Below are 19,660 nucleotides of genomic sequence, written 5' to 3' on the forward strand. Positions count from 1 at the left end.
AGAGAATTATCATATCTCTAATGACAACCCAAAAGAGGAAATAGAAAACGAGAATAAAAACATGTTGTATTATCGGACCACCATAACACATTAACACCATTATATCAAGGCTTTCTGATCTGATGCTAATATAAAGCTGTGTTTGGCTCTGATCATCCTGACGCTTTTGTTGAGTATAAAGCGAAGACGTCCTTCATTGGATAACGGCCACACTTTCCAGATCCCCAAACCAGCCCCCGGGCCCCCAGTTGTCGCAGCAAAAGGTTAAAAGCCCAATGGTATTACCGTAATTTATCTAAATGTCAAGACCACTTTTTCAGTTTTTAACCCGCGGGAAATTCATAAATTCATTACAAGAGAAAAAAACTCAAAACCAGAAAGCAAAGCAAGAAAGTAAAGCAAGAAGGAACATTCCTTCTTCCATCTCCAACTCCAATCCACACACCACGCCTTTCTTCCGTTCCGATTCCTCGCGCTGTCCTCCACCGCAACTTTAGTGTTCTCCGCTTCACCAGATTCCTTGCTCCCTCCCCATGGCCGCACAAAACTTGATTAGTTCTGGTTGTATAAATGGACATATATTATGTCCCTTGATCGATATATCCACTCTCACCCCACTTTGTTTTTTCGGTGATCAGAATTTGAGAATTGGATTGCTTTAGTGTCGAAGCGAAGAATCTGTCGAGAAAATCACTTTCTTTCTATCTCAGAGATTCCATCTTTCTTTCTCTCCTACCCTTTTTATTTTGGACGATGCATGTTGCCTTGCTCACCTCCTCCTTTTCTTTCAAGCCGTCCGTCAGATAATTCCTTCTCTTTCTCTCTCTCTCTCTCTCTCTCTCTCTCTCTGTGGTGTCCATCCTTTTCAAGCTCCCTTGGTGATTCCGGCGAAGCCTAGACCTATACATAGGAGCTTTCATGACTCCCTCAGGTGTCAACCAGCTCTCTCACCCTTGTATTTATGGTATAACATCTATATTTTCCTGATATCAAAGACTCTGCAGTCGGCTAGTTCATCGGTTTTTTTTTTCTCGATTTTTGTAGACCTGTTGATTGTGGTAAGAATTGTAATTAGTTGGGAGATGTGGTTGAAATGTTTTTGGTAAGCAGGGGAGTTTGTTTCTTCATACGCAGAGAGGAAGTCACGCTTTATGAAATGGCTGAGTAAACTTTTCAGGACCGGGAACAATCGAGGAGGAACTGCTGGCAATCGAAATCCGCAGCTTATTGGTGACGAAAACATGTTTCGTGTGCCTTTTAGATCCGTGGTTAGAACAATAATACCTCCTTTTCTTTCTGCTATTTCAATTCTTACTTGTACGTGTTTGGTTGTTTTGTTAATCAAGTTATGATAATTGTTCGTCCAAACTTGGCTGCAGCTATTTGATTCGCAAGTAATGTTGCTTCAAAACTATAAAATGTAAATTATGACCAAGATATTTCTTTTATTGCCGTGTTAATGGATATTGATCAGTTACAAAACTACAGATTCAATCTGAAACTTTTTACTAAGTAAGAATTGTTTTGAGGTTGCAAACAAATGACGTTTAAGGACATTTCCTCTGCAAACATTAGGCAATAATGTAGGGTTATAATGATGTCAAAAGGCATTAGCTTGCAGTGTATTGGTATTACTTAACTCTGCATCAGATTATAAGGTAAAACCTGGCTATAGTGAGTCAATCAATCATGAAAATGATGTTGATAACCAATGGTTGATGCCCTTATATTCTTTGGGAGTTTGGGTGTATAAGAAAAAGTACATTTTGTAACAACTACAAGAACCTTCATTTCCAATCTACTAACATGTATGTCTAGCTCACACCACAGGGAAAACCACTATGGAGTGTGATTAGCCAAAAGGCTCCTTCAATTATGAAGAGATCTTTGAGTTTTCTGATTTAGTTTCTCTCCTTTTTATCAGGATGAGCGGTCTAGAACCCAGAAAGAGAAAGAAGAATTAGACCATGCAATCGCACTCTCTCTTGCAGAAGATTCAAGGAGGCCAAGTGGTAGGAATTTTTTCTTCAACATCTAACTAAACTCTTTGACTACTCTGCGTGTGTTTGTGTTTTACAATTATAAATTCCTGCAGATTAAATTTTTACTTTTTTTTTATTTCCAGGATACAGATGGCAGGAGAAAGATAAAGAGCTTGCTAGGTCACTTCAGGATAGTCTTAATCCACCTATATATCCTCCATATGCTCCTCCAGTTCCTCAGTATTATCCTTATGGAACTAGGTAAGAATTTGTTGTTGTACTTGTACGTATTCTGTGTAGTTTAGGGTCAATAGTTTAATTCATTGTGATATGAAGCTTGAAAGTTGCTGCAACTAGGTACAGATTTTTTGAGTTTGTGACCACCTATGTCTAGTAGTTGGTAGCTTCCTCATTCTCTCATAATTCAAATCCTGTACAATTTGAGAAACAAAAATCAGATTCAACTTCTGTTAAAGTCATGACTTCTATTTGAGCGCTTCTGATCCTGTCTTTTGTGCCTGTAATGTGCAGAACATGTGGAGGTTGTAAACAAGATATACTTTACGGTAATTATTTGGAATGCATGGGGACATTTTTTCATCCTCAGTGCTTCTGTTGTCGTTCTTGTGGTCACCCAATTGTTGAGAATGAGGTACATTTTGAATAAGATTGTATTTCTTGGATTCATATCATGTGTATCAGTGTATGTTTATTTGTAATTTGCTTTCATCTAGTTCTTAACTGTGTTTTCTCTTGATTCTAGTTTTCTCTATCAGGGAGGGATCCTTATCATAAGTCCTGTTTTAAGGAGCTGGCTCCTCCAAAATGTGAAGTTTGTCATCAATTTGTAAGAATTTTTTTTTCTGTCTTATAAATTATCTAACCCTTATCATTTCCTTGGATTTGTTAACAATTATTAATTCACATTGATAAACTCTCATTTCAATCATTTTCAGATTCCAACGAATCGAGCTGGTTTGATTGAGTTCAGATGTCATCCCTTTTGGTCACAAAAGTACTGTCCATCACATGAACATGACAACACAGCTCGTTGCTGTAGTTGTGAACGATTAGAGGTACTCATCTAAGCCGGCAGTGTGATAATATCTCTTATAAAGCTAGTGCCCTCCACAAGAAATTAAGAATCCAAATCACTGATCACATTGTCTGTTTTCTTCTGTACTCTATCATTATTTTAGTCGTGGGATGCGAGATACATTTCAGTGGGAGATGGAAGGAGTCTATGCTTTGAATGTATGGAATCTGCTATCATGGATACTGGTGACTGTCAGCCATTGTATCATGCTATCAGAGACTATTATGAAGGAATGAATATGAGATTAGATCAGCAAATTCCTATGCTTCTGGTCGAAAGACAAGCGCTTAATGAAGCTATTGTTGGGGAGAAGAATGTAAGAATTGTTACCCTGCCCTGTTCCCCAAGTTATAGACTATTCTGGAAGTCTATGATCTAAAACTGGTTCATTGCAGGGCCTCCATCACATGCCGGAGACAAGGGGCTTATGCCTATCTGAGGAGCAGACAGTCACCAGCGTATGAATCACATCACAACTTTGATAGCTTTTATTTTCTTCATTTATAATGAATCAATAAAAGCTGTGTCTTACCAAAGATGCATGTCTGCTTCTCTATATAGATACTTAAAAGGCCGAGAATCGGTGGGCATCAACTTATTGGAATGAGAACACAACATCAGAAGTTGACTCGAAGATGTGAAGTTACTGCTATTCTTGTTCTCTATAGTCTCCCAAGGTAATGAGAAGCTTCTGAATTATCTCCTCATATAAACTCAATTCTCTGCAAAGTTCACCTGACTTTACTAGTGTCCTTTCTGAAAATGCAGATTACTAACAGGTGCTATTCTAGCTCATGAGTTGATGCATGGCTGGTTACGGTTGAAAGGTATGTTTGTTAGAGTGGTGTTCTCTCAGATGAACCTTCATATTCTCATTAAAATTACAATTTCTGAATGAAACCAATTGTGCAGGCTACCGCAATCTGAATCCTGAAGTAGAGGAAGGTATCTGTCAAGTGCTTTCATACATGTGGCTTGAAACAGAAGTAATGCCAGGATTTAAAAACATGCCATCCACGTCAACATCTGCAGCTTCTTCTTCCACTCCCTCATTCTCATCGAAAAAGGGTGGAAAGTCGAATGTGGAACAGAAGCTTGGTGAATTCTTCATGCATCAGATTGCCAATGATTCCTCCCCAGCATATGGAGGAGGGTTTAGAGCAGCTAATACAGCTGTCAATAAGTATGGTTTACGTCGTACTCTGGATCACATTCGTCTCACTGGAAGTTTCCCTTTGTAATGGGATAACAATATGATCCTTATTCCTCTGTCTCCTTCAATATAAATTATTTTGCCAACCCCAAAGGACTCAGCTCATCAAAGAAGCTCGACAGTCATTTGAGGATAACACATCCAAATGCCACTCTTACCAATAATAATCCAAACCCTTTGTTTCTCTCTCTTACAGGAGTGTTTTTGTTATGCTGTTTTTCTTCCTTCGGCTTTCCATATAAAATAATGAAACGTTTATCACAATAATATTCATAAATTGAAAACCGAAAAAAAAAAACAAAAACTCTTAGTAAAGGGACTGTTATGCACTCAAATGTTACATATTATGCATAATCATGGACCCCTGGATCATACAAAACTAATCCTCTGGGAAGCAAAGTGGGTAACAATGTAGCCTTCTTTTTTCTCTTTTAAAAAATAGAAGAATACAATAGTCAATACCGATGCATGAATTGCACCCCAGCCAAAAGAAGACTAAATATTCTTTTCAGAACTGTGAGACACAACCGTGTTGCATACATTACTAAATATAGGATCCTAAATCTATACATGGAAAAATGCAAGTCTGAGTGTCTCACAGCAGCATCGCAAAAACTACCATGAGATTAGTTATAACAGTTTCAAATCACAATCCTTTTCACATTTGCTTTTAATAGATGTGTGTACCCACTATATAGTAGCACTAACATCTGCAAGAAGCATCTTCAGCGTCTCGTACGTCATAAAACAGATGCCCACACCAGGTACCACTTTGTAGTATTCCGGTAGAATTCCTCTATATAAGCCACGCAAACCTTCTGTCCGGAATATGTGCTTAAATGTACCGAAAAGACCTGTTGTGTAAACATGCGCTCGGCCACCGGCCCCTTCCAACTGTTTGCGTCGCCTCACGAGATCCAATGGAAATGTTGCTGCATAAAGAAGTGAGAATGAGTATAAGGAGGGAACACAGTTATTGCATAACAACACATTTAATACTCTGACACTAACTGAACTCTACAAGATCAGAGATCACGTCAACCACACAAAGAACAAGCTACTGCAAAAACGCTGACCAAAGAATGAATCCATAACAAGGACAACAAACTTCAGACCCTCAAAGACGAAAAATTACTAAAGTTGCAACATATGATCACATAAACTTGCAAGCATTTTGTTCAGAATTTGTCACATTCACCTCCAAACATTCTTGTTATTAAATAAACGCCATTCCAACCAAGCGTTATAAAAAAAGGCACCGCATCAAAACCACAAATAAGGTCTCCATAACTGATCCTCGACTGATCATAAGATATATCACCCAACGAGTAAAAAGAGCAACGATAGGCTTCTTGTACAGTTGTACTAAAGGGTGAACCTAAGTCATCCAGCTTAAAGGAATATAAATGTTATCCAAGTTCCTAATTAAGTAAATTTCTATAATATTTGTAAAGAAATAGAAATTAGTCTTTCCATAGTTGATGCAAATTGGTAAATATAATACTCCCATTTGTATCAGTGAGGCTTGACAGATTCCAACACCCATGAAGACATTGGAAAAGGAAGCCCAAGTGAGAAGCATACCTCAAAGAGGAAACCTCTCACATTTGATAACTCAGAACAAAGGTTCACCTGTAGTGCCATCCTATTATAGAACTGACTGCAAATCTTTGGGAGACAAGTCACCGAAGAAATGCTGAATCAAGTCAGTCAAAATAAGATCCTTATTATTAAAGAAATTAAATTAGATGGATGACGAAGAAGAAACAATTTCTTGACTTCTTACTACATTTCCCAAATGCCAGATTTAAAATCACTCCATTCTTGTCATTGACTCTAGGGTTCAGTTTGGTTAGAGACTTGGTGCAGAGCCTGCACCACAACCTGTTTCCTCTGCATCAAAAGCATAGTGAACAGCTATTTACATCAACGTCTTTTATAATGTTGGTGTTTCTATGTTAACAAAGCGATAAATTAAACCACATCGCTAACTATAATAGCATTGTTTTAATCAAATCAAATGCAATGTTTCAGGTTTTCTTTTTTCAGTTATAAACACACAAAAGTAGAACAGACAGAAAGCATTACTGGAAGCAAAATTTGTTAGCAGAAACATCTTAATCCTTTTATAACCCAGCATGGCTTATATAAGTGTAGAAGATATAAAAAATGAATTAAAAATAAGATCCCACCATTTCAACTAGCTGACCAATTATCAGGGACACACGTACAATTTTAAGAACTTTGAATTCTCTGTACATATTAATGAAACCATCAACCAGAACCACCACCCTCAGTACAGATTAAATAAATATAGGTCATTTTAAAGACTCAGAAAATTCCAAACAGAAAGTCTAGGATCACTCACCTGTTGATGATGCAATTCCGGAAAGGCTTCCACAAGCAAGACTAACCAGCACAGTAGAATCATCAGGCCTGATGTAAAGACATGAAATCATCATTTGCATGTCAGGCCTGACATTAAGATGCATAGAACAACAATTGCAGAGCATGAAGACCCTAAAAGTGTGAAGTCCATAAAAAAAAGTAATCACCTTTGTGCCTGCCAATAAGATCTTAATGTCTCATATACAGTAAAACTGATAGCGATACTGGGTCCGACACCCTGTATTGAATACAGCCCAGGAGTCAGCAGCACACCAAAGTCAAACTTAAACCAAAAATGAGTTGACAATAATAATAGCAGCATACCAAGAGGGTTGCTCCAAGTCCTTTATAGAGACCAAAGATACCCTCATCCCTGCTAATAGTTCGCAACGCATGCCCCATACCCCTGTAGTACATTACATTTGTCTGCAAAGTACAAACTAATTAGTACAAAGACAATAGACACAAGCAAAACTATTCCATAATTTCCATTAATAAGGCAATCACTAGCACAATACAAAGAGTTGAAACTGAATAATATATATGCATGTGAATTGATCCAAACTCTACCACGGATAACAAACTTTTGGGTAGGTTTTAACAAAGAAATGAAAACTCAAGCAAGGTAAATTTCCGAGGATTGGCAATATATGCAGTAGATATGAGCAGCTATAAGGCAATCAAACCTACAGAAAGGCCCAAAGGTTCAACATTGAAGCATGTGGGAAAATTGGTTCAAATCTACCTCTAGACCGCAAAGTTTTGGATAGATTTAAGCAAAGAAAATATCACTTTCAGAAACATGCAGAAGACAAGAAGACATGCATCAATGCCAACAACCAAAGGCAGCTGCATAGCATTGCAAGCAAATCAAATTCAGTAAATCTAGTAGAAGTAAACAAAGATTGCCACCTAACTATCTGATCTTACCTGAGCTGCAAGGCGTGTCCTTACAAGATCCAAAGGATATGTGGCTGTTGCTGCTGTTATTCCTGCCAAACCTCCACCCACAAAATGTATACAAATGTCCGCACTCATATTATCCCTGGAATTTTTCAGTCCTGGAACTGTGTGTAGAATCTGTACAACATAAAATGTAATGACCAAAATACAACGTATAAAAATGAAGAACTCAAGTAAATATTATGTGTTCTTACAAACCTTTTTATACTGCTCATATGAATAGAAATTGACAGAAGAATAAGGAAGACGATGAGCAATCGTAACCAGATTTCCTTTCCAGAAAGCTCTAAATCCCTCTTCACCGGCAATTCTTGAGGCCTCACGCCATATGCTAGCTTTCCTCATGGTCGCAACATCCGAGTGCATGCCTTGTATCTGAACATACAAAAATAATAAAGCAGCTGTTACCAAATTTAGACACAACCGATCTGAGGATCAGTTGCTAGAATCACTGCACGCAGACAGACTACATCACAGAACAGAACTGTAAACCCAAAAAAAAAAAAAAGCAGAACAGATATCATATACACGACTGCAGCAACTACAATTACAAATATGAGCTTCAAGGAAGCAAAGCTTAACAGTAAACATTAAGTAAAAGTGTGCAACCCCATACTTAATGCTCTTAAACAATTACATGGTGCTCTACAAAAACATTCGAACTTAACTCTAGACTTACTAAACCAATAAATGTACCAAAACACTTCAACACAATCCAAAGACCACATTTTTACCCAATTGTCAACTACTAATTACCCAAAAATTATTACTTTAATAAATAAAGACTTAAAAATAAGAACTTGAGCTAGCAGAAGCAAAAATCAGAGATAAAAAAAACAAAAGGGCAAACCTGGAAAAGAATAGTAAGACGAGCCAGAGGCGCAGTACAAGTCTTAGCCAGAGCTCCGGCCACACCTCCGGCGAGGAGCTGCGACACCGTCCCGATCTGAGACTGTTGCTGAATAGGCTTCGGTTGCGGCTGAGGCAGTGACTGAGCCACGGAGGCGACGCCCCCATGGCCGGCGTGTAGAGCTCTCTGAGCTCCACCGTCAACCACCACCCCAACTCTCGCCTCCGTCTGCATTCCCAAACGAAAACCTCACCGCGAAGCAAACTCTGAACCCCTCTGTAAAACCCTAAAACCTAAACCGAAGATCAATTGCAGTGAAACCCTAATCGAAATCAGTAGCAGAAATCCCAAAGCGGCTCTCTCTCTTTGTGTTGAGCTCTGAAAATTGAAGCTTTCATTTCGTTTTGTTACTTCTTTACCTTTTTGCTTGATTTGAACGCATGAAGGGGGAGAAGAAAGCCCGAACGACGCCGTTTTGGGGTCGCTTAGCTCAAAAGTAGGGTTTTGCGCCATCGTTAACTAACGGAGTTTAACAGCATCACTCCTCCACGGTTAACCTTACTGTATAACTAGACGGGTGGAAAATAAGATGAGAAGATCAAGAATAAATGACCGTTGGATTTGTTATTACTGGCAGATTCAATGTATGTGGCTTATAAATTCGTGCGGGCTTATGAGAACAGAGTTGGAACTGAGAGCAGGGGATGAAGAATATCTGTTTGTTTCGGTTTCGAATATTCTGGCGCGTGCAATTTGGCGATGACATCTGCAGGGGTCAACGTTGCTCCAAAATAAGTCTGTTTTGGAGTTGTAGTTGTTACTTCTACTCCTTGATTGCTACGTTGGCATTCTTGGAACCCTAAAGATGCAAAAACTATGTCGGTTTTATAATCGTTTTACTTCAACTACCGACCAAGTCACCAACCTAGCCACCTAGCCTTGTTGATATTGATCAGTAAAAATAGATTTTACATTGGTAGTAATCAACATTCTTGTTTTCTTCATGACTTTTCTTTTGGTGGTAAATATATATCTTCCTTTTTTGGTGATTTGCAAGCAAGAAATATGTGAATATTTCTTGCTTAATGCATATGATAGAATGAAACCCAACTTGATGAAGCTTTTCTTTCAAAAAAAACTTGATGATGCTTTTGGTGAATTTGAGATCATCTCATATTCCCATGGTTGTTTGTAACCCTTGCACTTAATGGAATACTTCTCTTTTTATCCTCTGGCGTCCAGTGGAACGAGATGCTTGTTAGCCCAGATCATGGGTTGTGGCGATTTCTAACTCCTAAGGATCAGATAAGTATTTGGAATGTAGCACAATAAAATTATGATTAAAACATAATGGTTGTCCACTTTGTGAAACTAACTAGCACTAATCAACTTATCAAAGCATTTCCATCAAAAAAAAACTTATCAAAGCATTAATCCTGATCTGGAGCCTCCTCTTGCTTCATACATGTACTTATCCAAGAAGCATAAAGAAAGAGCAAATCTCAGCTAGCACTAGTAGAAACATTCTCGATCATTTGTTGGCTTGTAGGCTTAATGCTAAAGAAACTTCATCTTCATGGCTTCCGGTATTCATATGAAGATAATTCCATGTTAAACTCCCATACGCTGCTGCGTTGCTTTGTGTTTCATTCTGCTTAGACATATCAACATGTTTGTTGATTCTAGGGCGTTTAGTTTGGGGCAGAGTCCCCAAATGGAGAGGGTTCTCTAGAGAGGAAGAGCGAGGAGATGGCAACATTCTTGTGTTTCTGCTCATTGCGTCTGAAACCGATAACGTTGGAGCTTGTTGTGTTTCAAGGCTGTGTATTTCTTCCACCATTGGCTTCCAAAGTCTTACTCTTGAATTAATAAACCAATTGGAAACCTGCATTGAGCCAAAGGTTGTACCAACATGATTTATTGCATCACAAGTCGGATGGAATTTAAGTACCTAGTGTAACCATAATGTGTAGCAGCTTCACCTGAGTTCTAGATAATCCTGTCTGTTGAGCTAGCATTTGCTTTTCAGAATCACTAGGATAACTGAAAATGAACAAACCAAAGTTATGTAAGATACTAATTCTATATATATATATCGCATTCTTGAATGGAAGTAGACGCTCATTGTTCAAGTTGTGTATTGATAGGGAAGTCACTCACGGGTGAAGGAAGTGTTCAAAGAGCCAAGTCCTCATCACGGCCACTGCATTTTCCGGGAGTCCTCTTTGGGATCGAATTTCCGAGAGATGAAGGTTGTTGGTCAGATTCTGATGACTCGAGTTTTGGCTGTAGAGGCCTCTTTTAGAAACCTTCCTAACTTCATCTTTAACAAGGCTAAAATCACCAACAGTACTCTTGCCTTTGGATTGGAGTCTGTCCAAAATGGCATTCTTCAAGCAACCAAAGTGCTTCGAAATGGCCTTGATGGCAAAACATATGTAGGGTGCTGCATTTCCAACCCCATCAATGGTTTCAAATGATGCAACAACTGATTCCATCTGCTGGCAATATAACTTGTACCTCTTGTAAACCTAAGAAACAAACTTTTATTAACAAATGTTTCATACAAAAACACTGGTAAAGAACGGTAAAGAACAAGACGGATTGGGCTACCACTGTTTTCTTTTGTTCCGGGCCCAAGTAGCCTTGGGAGTCCAAGCAAATACAAACAGGTAAAAAAATAAAACAATAGAGAAGAAAAACAAGATAAAACATTGGAAATTAAATTGTGACAGTTTGACAAGACAATACATCTTTTTTTGCCATGACTTCTACCGAACAAATCAATGATTGATGTGATTGTGACCCCCTGCCGGTCTCAATCAAATTTTCTATCAATGTACTACTACTAATATATTCCATTCTATAGTAAAGCTAGAATGAAATCATAACTTCAAAGTTCAAACACTCTAGCCATGAAATCATAACTCATAACAGTTGGAATTAAATTCAATTTGAGTGTTTAACAAGAATTTATTAACAATGTAGCATATAGAAGTAACAAGTATGCAGTTAATCAAGGGCAGTGTGTACGTGTACCTCCTCAAGCATGATGGTGAGACTAGAATTCTTGAACTGAAGCTCGACCCGATCACTCACTTCACTAATCTGATCTCTTCCTCTTCCACTGAAGTACTCTAGGAGAAGAAGATTAGAATCAGACCGATCCGACCCGCAGAAGTCTTGAAGGAGCTGCTGCGCAGGGTTGAGAAACCTGGACGTCTTCAGTATGGAAGCGTAGCCTGTGAAAGGGCCTAGGGGAACAGAGCTTCTGAACTCACCACGTTCAGATGAAACGATGCGGCGGTCGTGATCGGAGAGATGTAGGGAAAGCGGTGGTTGGTGGGTTGGCATGGTGGAGGGTGTGAACAGTGAGAGTTGCGGCTGTGGTGGGTTGGTTAGGAGATTCATGACTCGGAGGTGGTCTCTTCTGCTTTGTTGGGGGGCGTGGAAAGCAGCTTCAAAACCCTCGCCAGCCATGGATGGGTTGTGAAGCTAGAGAGAGAAGAGAGATGGGTTGTGACTTGGAGAGAGAGAGAGAGGGTTTAATGAAGGAAAGAAAAAATGTCCTGAACCAGGAGTGAGTCAGTGTCGTTGCATACAGAGTGGTGCAGTTCAGCAAAGATATAGATACTTGTACCAAAGCTGGTTATATATGTGACACCTTGACACGTGACAAATGACAAAGAACATGAGGCCTAGTTTGTGACGGAATCGAGGAATTCGGGAAAGAAACTTGTTCGTTTTCTATGTTTAGTAACAATAAAATTAGGAATTACTTTTCTAACAAAAGGGAAAACAGAGGAGGACTACTGGACTACGAGTACACTCGGAGCATCCGTCGAACTAACCATCATTTTCATCCTCAAAACATGGCTTGAAGTTGGTTCTCCTCTAAAAAAAAGGGAGAAAAAAAAAGGAGAAGTTGGTTCCATTAATATATGAGGGGATTGAAATTCCCATCTATGGAGAATGAGATCGGATGGAAAATGAGATCGGATAATAACTACTTACAATTTTGTAGTATTTTGTAAATTAAAACTACTTTAAGACTTTTTGACCATTTCTCCATTTGCTGTATTATTATTTTTTTGGGTACTACTGACCTGCCGTATGTACTATTTAGTAGAATTTTGTATTATTTCGTAAAGTTTCGTAATATTTTGTGTAGTTTCGTAATATTTTATAGAGTTTCGTAAGGTTACGCATAATATGTAGTATTTTGTAAATTAAAATGACTTCGAACTTTATAACAATTTCTCTCATTGATTAGATTCTTTTTGGAACTATCGACATACAGTACTAATTTGTAGAATTTTATACTATTTCGTAGAATCTCGTAATATTTCGTAGAGTTTCATAGTATTTTGTAGAGTTTTCATAAGGTTACGCACAACTTGTAGTATTTTGTAAACTAAAGCTAACTTCAAACTTTTAGACCATTCTCTCCTTGATAGTTTCTTTTTTTGGTACTACTGTACAATACTATTTTGTAGAATTTTGTATTATTTCGTATTTGCAATATTTTGTTGAGTTTTGTTTTAGGTACAAAGTCATTTAAGATTTTATTCAGTAAGTAGCAAAAAGATAACACACACAAGGGCCAACAATAAGATCTATCTCTATGACACTCCAAACCTAGAAAACTAGACTTAAAAGGCCAAAATTGCACCCACCTTTTCAGTACGGTTTATAGCACAAAGAATCAGTACTAAGTGAGACGTAGAAAAAAATTAAAAGTTAGAACCACATCCCCTAAGTACTGCGATCGGTTCCTCAAAATAAAAACCAAAAAATCCCCATTTCTTTAAAAAGGAAGGAAGAAGAAAAAGAGCTGCTCTATTCTTGATTACAAAGCCAACCCAATTGAAAAGTAACCAGCTAAGCCCAAACCCAAGTAAACTTGGTCGAAGCCCAAACATACTCAGAAGCAACAAAGCTGAGCACCAACCAAAGAAGCTCAGGCGAATCTCCCAAAACGAAGTTGATCTGAAATCGTAGATCTACCAACATACCTCTCATGTGCAATTCTCCGAACAAAAGGATTTGGTTCCCACTTAACCAAACCACCCGTCGTAATAGTTATCAGCTTGAGGTCACCAATTCAGTACCTATATTGCAGCCAGGCCGACGAGAGAGCAAGCATTGCGTCGCTAGGCAAAACACCGCCAACCTCATCCATTCTCATACTCCACCACCCCTCGCCAGAATTTGAAACAGAATAAATCCGAAGCAAATTCAAATCAAGGATGACACCTGCATCCACCCTATCAAAAGCCACACCAAAAACCAAATGTCGCCGCCACTAAGAAAAATCAGAAAGAGATTTGGATTTGAGCCACGGCCCAAAACCAATATGCCTCTGTCGTCTTCCACTTGGGTTCTCCAAAAAACATGGCACCCCAACAAACCCCCCTGAGAACTACCACCTCCCGAGGACATAAGCCACAATCTCCACCAGATCCAATCAGATCATGTCTTAAACCAAATCGAGCAATTTGGCCCTGGAAACTCCAGATTCAATCGCCACTCACAATTAGAATAAAGCAAATATCATACTCAATGACAACAGAGGTCCTTGACCCCCATAACATGACATCTCCACCTACACTTAGCACATACTTCGAAAAGAGAAGGAACAAGCCACGAGCGGCAAGTTCCTAATGTTGTGGATGATTTGTCATCGCCAGGAACCAGCGACAACGGTTTGTTCATTTTCACAAAACCCTAAGAGTAGAGAGAAAACGATAGCATTTTAATATTTTGTTGAGTTTCATAAGGTTACAACAATTTATTATATTTTGTAAATTAAAATAACTTCTGACTTTTTGACCCTTCTCCATTTTATTAGAATCTTTTTTGGTACTACCGTACTATTTTGTACTATTTCGTAGAATTGTGTAGTATTTCGTAGAGTTTCGTAATATTTTGTGTAAATTCGTAATATTTTATAGAATTTCGTAAGATTACGCACAATTTGTAGTATTTTATAAATCAAAATAAATTCGGATTTTTTGACCATTTCTCTCTTTTTAGGTTCATTTTGACTACTATCTACATACCATACTATTTTGTAACATTTTATAAAATTTCATAATATTTTATAGTATTTTTCGTAAAATTATGTATAATTTGTAGTATTTTGTAGACTAAGGAGCAATGTTCTAAAAATCCCCGCCTAGGACCGCCTAGGCGGCGCCCAGGCGCCCGGAGACCCTTGGCCGCCTCAATTTTGGGCCGATTAATCCTCTGGACGCTGGTTTTTAGCTGTCCGCCCGATTAACGCCTAGCGTTTTTTAGAACCTTACTAAGGAGGGATTCATTCCGTTTCCCTTTTAGTAAACACATCATCATTTCCTTCACGGGCGAAAGCACAAGGCGAATTCTCATCAACTGCCTCGAATCAAAATTCTTTTCTTCCAATCTTTCTTCTTCTTTTTTCACTAGAAAAAGTAAGAGAAATTTTTAGAGGCCGTGTGGTTTTAAGATACTGTACAATCAATCAATTAAACATTAGTTACAAAATGTAATGACCACAGTGTCCTTGCACAATTTTATTTTTCTTATTAAAATACAATGGTATTATTGTCCTTTATTAAAATTTTCATTTCATGCACCGACAAACACAGTAAAGTGAAAGTTGACAAGATTTTTTAACTTGTGAGTTCCTTCCAACAAGTCAAGAGGTTAGGGTTGATGTGAGTTTGGCCTCCAACCCTATGTTAAAACATAGAACTTTGAAGTCCCATTTTTTAGCCCCAAGGTTCTATCTCGTCTCTAATGTCAGGTTATTACATCATGCGAGTTTTTCATGATGAATAGAGTTCATATATTTTATTAATTTTTATTAATAAAGTAATAAAAAAATTAATGGTTAAATTTTTAAATTAAAAATAATAATAATTTTTATTAACTTTTACAAAACTAAATTTATTGTATAAGGATATTATTATAATTTAAACACAAAATTAAAAGCAAAACCACCCAGAAGATTATCAAAGAGTAGAGAAGAAATTAAGAGCTTTTGCACGGAACATATGTGTAGGTAGAAATGCTAGTAATAATATAATTGGAAAGTTTAACTAAGAATATACAAGTAGTAGGTGTCAAGGAAGCAATTACTACCCATTTCATTTTATTATTACATGATTCCATATATATGTACACATATTAAAACTCGTCACTATCCCGTTACATAATGTCATGTGTACACAGATCAAGCCATGGATTGATCATTTCCATTAGTCACAGAACTATCACCCGGAACTACTCTTCTCTCAACATTTTTGTAGGTATAACCCCAAGCCAAATACCCATACACACATATATTCAACACATTCAGGGCTGCCAATAGCCAGAAGAAATTGTCCAAGCGACTACTACTCAAGTCCTTCCCAAACCAACTCCTCCCATCCTTCTTTGTAACATGATCCAAAATAGTAATTAGAGAGCTGCTCATGAAGCTCCCAACCCCAATCACACTCAAGTACAAAGCAACCCCCAGACTTCTCATTGAGTCTGGAACTTGGTCATAGAAATACTCTTGCAAACCAACCAGAGAAAATGCATCCCCTATTCCAAGAATTATGTACTGGGGAGCTAACCAGAACACACTCATAGCTTTTGGATCAGCATAGTCCAGCCTTTTTTGTTCAACTAGTGCCGCCACAAACATTGCCACCACCGCAAGTAACATCCCTAAGCCGATCCTATGGAGGATGTTCATACCCCTTTCGTTTCCAGTGGCTTTCCGAAGAATTGGAACAACAATTTTGTCATAGACCGTGACAGAGATTAGCATTGAAATGGCTCCAAGGGAGTAAATGGAGGCCGGTGGGATCTTGAAGTTGTTAGTAACGTTTCGGTTCATTGTAGCAGCCTGTTTAACAAAGAAGGTCGGGGCTTGTGCTAAACACACTGTATTTGGTAACGAGGTGAACCAAATGGGGATCATGTTCAAGATGAGTTTCAACTCCTCCACTCTTGTCAATGTAGCCAACCTCCAAGGACTGTGCTTCTGCCCGCCAGATGGATACTCATTCTCTTCAAGTATTGCAGCCTTGTCTAGAAACCTATGGATTAAATCCTATTAGTATTGACGTGATGAGATTTGTTGCCTCAAGAATTAACAGTAGTGGAAATATGGTGATAAGTAGTTTACCTGAGCCTTTTCGTGTGAAGTAGAAGCCTTCCTTGGGAGGACTTCTCTGACCTGGGAACTTCAAATAGCAGATCAGGGTTTTCAGGATTCGGCAAATTTCTTTTTCTAATGGCTGCAACCAAGACTTGTAACATGGGTTTCAAAGGGCTTCCTTGTGCTACTCTATAACGGTAACAATACCTCCCCATATAAAACGTCACTATTGTAACAGCCAGGGTGACTGTAAGAACAAGAGCTGCTACGCCCCAGCTCACCGAGTCCTGAATATAAACAATCACAGTTACACCAAGAAACAGCCCACAACAAAGTGCAAAGTTCCACCAGTTGAAGAAAGACATTTTGTTTTTTCTTTCTTCCAAGTGGTCATCGTCGAACTGGTCAGCTCCGAAGCTTTGGAGACATGGCTTGTGACCTCCGGTTCCAACAGAGATGAAGTACAAGGCAACAAAGAGCAGCACTTCATGAAGCTTTCTAGGATGTTGACATATCTCTGTGTTGCAAGGCTTTAGACTTGGGATGTATTGTGACATTGTCAACAGACTCAGACCCTGATGAACAAACGAAATTTTAAGAAGCAGTACTTAAATATTATTGACTTAATTATGATCTCCAGAATTGTCTAAATACTTGTATGGTTGAATATATGTTTAGTTATTTACCATAAGATACACGAGGGATGCAAAAATAACCATGTTGTATCGGCCAGTGTAGGCATCTGCTAAGAACCCCCCGATTATAGGCACGAGTGTTGTCACTCCTACCCAGTAATTCACATTTTTTGCTGCGGTTTTGACGTCTTGATGAAGCACTTGGGTGAGGTATGTGATGAGATTTGTTGCTATTCCAAAGTAACTTAGCCTCTCACTAAATTCAATAGCTGATTCAGGTACAAAAATGTTGGTCACAATCATAGACAAAGTTCAACCTAACACCTTGTACTAACTAATAAATTCCACTGATATTAATGCAACTTAATTTACAGTCTATATGCATAGAATTAAACAATACCCAAATCAGGGATATAAATATTGTGTCGGCAACTTTATTTTATGGTTGAGATACTTTAATTGGAATAATTGTAAAAATATGTTGCTAGCTAGGTTTTCTTAATCAGTTGCCAACATCACGTTTTACTTCACTTCTCAGTTACCTAGTTTCAGGACCAAAGAGCAGGCACCAGATCGGCTGTGAAGTTACTTATATAGCCTAGTGATATTGTAACCACACCAAGAGGGATTCGTATTTTCAACTGGGAACTATTACAACTGAGGCTAATTATATAAAATAAGATTAACAATGCCATAATCTGAACTTGAGACAGTAATGAAATCAGCAATCAGTATGATAAAGCTGGCTAGCTATGAACCGATACAGATCGACTTACTGATGATAAAGAGAGAAGCTTTCCAAACGCCGGTTGCAGCACGTATAGGAACTCTTCCTTTGTAGTCTACAGATGAATCATGAACCAAATTCGCTTCCTCTCTTTTTGTTTCTCCACCTGAGATTTCTAATTTCTTCTCATTTTCTTGCCGCTCCATCTTTGGTATTGATGATGAAAAGAAGGAAAGATATGGTCTGCTTGAAACTTGGAAGTTAATTATCAAGTTGTGCCTTATTTTCACTGATTTATAGCTGGAGGGGTTCTATACTGGGACAGAAACGTGCTCGATCAATTATTTAAGTCTCACGTGAGAGCGAATGAGTTACAGACTTAACAGTCTATTATTAGTAACTGGCACCCAGTTACTATTGAACCTTAACGTTATAAAAAAAAGCCACTCACAAGTCATACCTGCTTTGCTGTTCTTCTTTGAATTCACATTCAACTATATTCAAGCATCCACAAAAGACTGGTTGATATCATAAGGACCTCTTAATATCGTCCCATAAAATTATGAGCATTTAGGAATGTTTGAAAAAGCATGAAATCTTATAATAATTCAAAAAGAATAGATTAAGATGCTGTTTGAACAAATATACGGTTCTTCCAATCTCAGATGCTTTGATCATAAGAATTCTCATATGCTAAAGCTGTTGATAGGTTAACTGATACGAATCCTCTGTATTATTAATTTGTTAATTAAAGTATAACACTTTAACTAGTGATCCTACATATTATATAGAATTACTGTGGTGTTAAATTGATCTCTTACCACAGAGCTGCTTCATATTCTTTAGCTTCCACAGCCACTCAGTATAGAATTAATAGTTGTACCTTTTCTTTATTGATACTTAAGAAGCTTCTGGTGCTTGTTCTAAGCCTAGCTAGCCTAGTTAATCGAAGCGTAAAATTGTGTAGTGGTTAGATACATAACTGGAGTTGGCCTCCTCTGTTGTTGTTTTCTCTTGTTTTGGTCTACTCAAACTTTGTGGCGGATTCTCTGTTGGTCTACTCAAGCATATGTATGATTGACAACTAGTTAGGAATTGAAGGTCTTCATGGGAGGTATATGTTCGAAGTGCTCGTCTAGTAGTGAAAAGAACCATGAAATGTTTGGACTAATGTTAACGTCACTATTTGAGTTGTTAAATCATCAAATCCTTGGCCTATCTTTGGTATTGTGTTACAGATTGATATGCATAAGTTTGATGCTCTATCTTTAAGTTTTATTTTCTTGGCAAAGAAAAGGCAGAAACTGAAATAAAATATACATGGAAAGAATTATTCCAGGAACAATAAAGTACAAAGATTAACAATATAAAAAAGAATAAAAGGAGAGTACAAGAAGAAAAGGTAAGAATATATGTATGAAACTATACTTACAATGCTTGTTTCATCTAATTCTTGCCTATACTGAGAGAGACCCGGTTTAGCCTCCATACTTCCAGGCACCAGTGAGGCAGTGAGTAACGTTGGCCACAGCTGAAGGATGTCATGTTCTTCTTCTACTATGGTCAAGCTAAAACCAGCCCTGCTCTTTCTCTTTGGCCTCTTTTAATAAATACATGAAAATAAGCTAGAATATTGTCCCTCTCTGTAAGAACAAATAGAAAACACCAAAAT

At 38.0% G+C, this 19,660-nt stretch overlaps 4 protein-coding genes across 10 annotated transcripts; 1 reads left to right on the plus strand and 3 right to left on the minus strand.

The window, feature by feature from the left end:
- Window positions 1–592: 592 nt before the first annotated feature.
- Window positions 593–4,469, plus strand: LOC126801923 (protein DA1-related 2). 3 transcript variants are annotated; one of them, XM_050529416.1, is made up of 12 exons: window positions 593–964; window positions 1,111–1,268; window positions 1,925–2,012; window positions 2,126–2,243; window positions 2,514–2,634; window positions 2,746–2,829; window positions 2,939–3,058; window positions 3,182–3,394; window positions 3,474–3,536; window positions 3,640–3,755; window positions 3,847–3,905; window positions 3,991–4,469. In XM_050529416.1, exons 1-12 carry the CDS (start codon window positions 919–921, stop codon window positions 4,317–4,319), a joined length of 1,515 nt encoding a protein of 504 aa, XP_050385373.1. In that variant the 5' UTR covers window positions 593–918; the 3' UTR covers window positions 4,320–4,469. The 3 variants fall into 3 exon arrangements, with proteins under 3 accessions (XP_050385373.1, XP_050385374.1, XP_050385375.1); XM_050529417.1 differs by having other exon boundaries at window positions 1,135–1,268; XM_050529418.1 differs by having other exon boundaries at window positions 860–931.
- A 204-nt stretch (window positions 4,470–4,673) lies between these two features.
- LOC126801520 (uncharacterized) lies at window positions 4,674–8,917 on the minus strand. Of its 5 annotated transcripts, none has more exons than XR_007672855.1 (9): window positions 8,493–8,917; window positions 7,841–8,017; window positions 7,610–7,759; window positions 7,004–7,105; window positions 6,847–6,917; window positions 6,660–6,727; window positions 6,081–6,184; window positions 5,876–5,987; window positions 5,077–5,223 (listed from the first exon to the last, which is right to left on the minus strand). XR_007672855.1 is itself a non-coding variant. In XM_050528898.1 (7 exons), the coding sequence occupies exons 1-7, from the start codon at window positions 8,724–8,726 to the stop codon at window positions 4,982–4,984; spliced, it is 1,044 nt and encodes a 347-aa protein (XP_050384855.1). In that variant the 5' UTR covers window positions 8,727–8,917; the 3' UTR covers window positions 4,674–4,981. The 5 variants fall into 5 exon arrangements, 1 of the variants encoding a protein (XP_050384855.1); XR_007672856.1 differs by having other exon boundaries at window positions 5,876–5,959; window positions 6,078–6,184; XR_007672854.1 differs by having other exon boundaries at window positions 6,078–6,184.
- A 997-nt stretch (window positions 8,918–9,914) lies between these two features.
- Window positions 9,915–12,075, minus strand: LOC126802913 (BEL1-like homeodomain protein 9). Its single transcript, XM_050530627.1, has 4 exons — window positions 11,532–12,075; window positions 10,653–11,023; window positions 10,475–10,535; window positions 9,915–10,377 (listed from the first exon to the last, which is right to left on the minus strand). Exons 1-4 carry the CDS (start codon window positions 11,970–11,972, stop codon window positions 10,024–10,026), a joined length of 1,227 nt encoding a protein of 408 aa, XP_050386584.1. The 5' UTR covers window positions 11,973–12,075; the 3' UTR covers window positions 9,915–10,023.
- Window positions 12,076–15,598: 3,523 nt separating this feature from the next.
- Window positions 15,599–18,253, minus strand: LOC126801647 (protein NRT1/ PTR FAMILY 5.6-like). The gene is made up of 4 exons (XM_050529068.1): window positions 18,038–18,253; window positions 17,313–17,530; window positions 16,654–17,201; window positions 15,599–16,564 (listed from the first exon to the last, which is right to left on the minus strand). Exons 1-4 carry the CDS (start codon window positions 18,192–18,194, stop codon window positions 15,709–15,711), a joined length of 1,779 nt encoding a protein of 592 aa, XP_050385025.1. The 5' UTR covers window positions 18,195–18,253; the 3' UTR covers window positions 15,599–15,708.
- Between the last annotated feature and the right edge of the window lie 1,407 nt (window positions 18,254–19,660).

Source organism: Argentina anserina, chromosome 7 (assembly GCF_933775445.1).
Source record: "Argentina anserina chromosome 7, drPotAnse1.1, whole genome shotgun sequence".
Taxonomy (NCBI): domain Eukaryota; kingdom Viridiplantae; phylum Streptophyta; class Magnoliopsida; order Rosales; family Rosaceae; genus Argentina; species Argentina anserina.

Excerpts from the sequence above, each read along its gene's own strand:
- LOC126801923 (XM_050529416.1), top strand. The coding sequence starts at position 919 with ATGACTCCCTCAGGTGTCAACCAGCTCTCTCACCCTTGTATTTATG. Across the intron at positions 1,269-1,924 it reads GTGTGCCTTTTAGATCCGTG|GATGAGCGGTCTAGAACCCA; the intron begins GTTAGAACAATA and ends CCTTTTTATCAG. Across the intron at positions 3,756-3,846 it reads GTTCTCTATAGTCTCCCAAG|ATTACTAACAGGTGCTATTC; the intron begins GTAATGAGAAGC and ends CTGAAAATGCAG.
- LOC126801520 (XM_050528898.1), bottom strand. The coding sequence starts at position 8,726 with ATGCAGACGGAGGCGAGAGTTGGGGTGGTGGTTGACGGTGGAGCTCAG. Across the intron at positions 7,760-7,840 it reads CATATGAGCAGTATAAAAAG|ATTCTACACACAGTTCCAGG; the intron begins GTTTGTAAGAAC and ends TATGTTGTACAG. Across the intron at positions 6,918-7,003 it reads GACTTGGAGCAACCCTCTTG|GGTGTCGGACCCAGTATCGC; the intron begins GTATGCTGCTAT and ends TATTCAATACAG.
- LOC126802913 (XM_050530627.1), bottom strand. The coding sequence starts at position 11,972 with ATGGCTGGCGAGGGTTTTGAAGCTGCTTTCCACGCCCCCCAACAAAGC. Across the intron at positions 11,024-11,531 it reads TCACCATCATGCTTGAGGAG|GTTTACAAGAGGTACAAGTT; the intron begins GTACACGTACAC and ends TTTGTTTCTTAG. Across the intron at positions 10,536-10,652 it reads TTTGAACACTTCCTTCACCC|TTATCCTAGTGATTCTGAAA; the intron begins GTGAGTGACTTC and ends GTTCATTTTCAG.
- LOC126801647 (XM_050529068.1), bottom strand. The coding sequence starts at position 18,194 with ATGGAGCGGCAAGAAAATGAGAAGAAATTAGAAATCTCAGGTGGAGAA. Across the intron at positions 17,531-18,037 it reads AGCTTCTCTCTTTATCATCA|CTATTGAATTTAGTGAGAGG; the intron begins GTAAGTCGATCT and ends TACCTGAATCAG. Across the intron at positions 17,202-17,312 it reads CATCCCTCGTGTATCTTATG|GGTCTGAGTCTGTTGACAAT; the intron begins GTAAATAACTAA and ends TTTGTTCATCAG.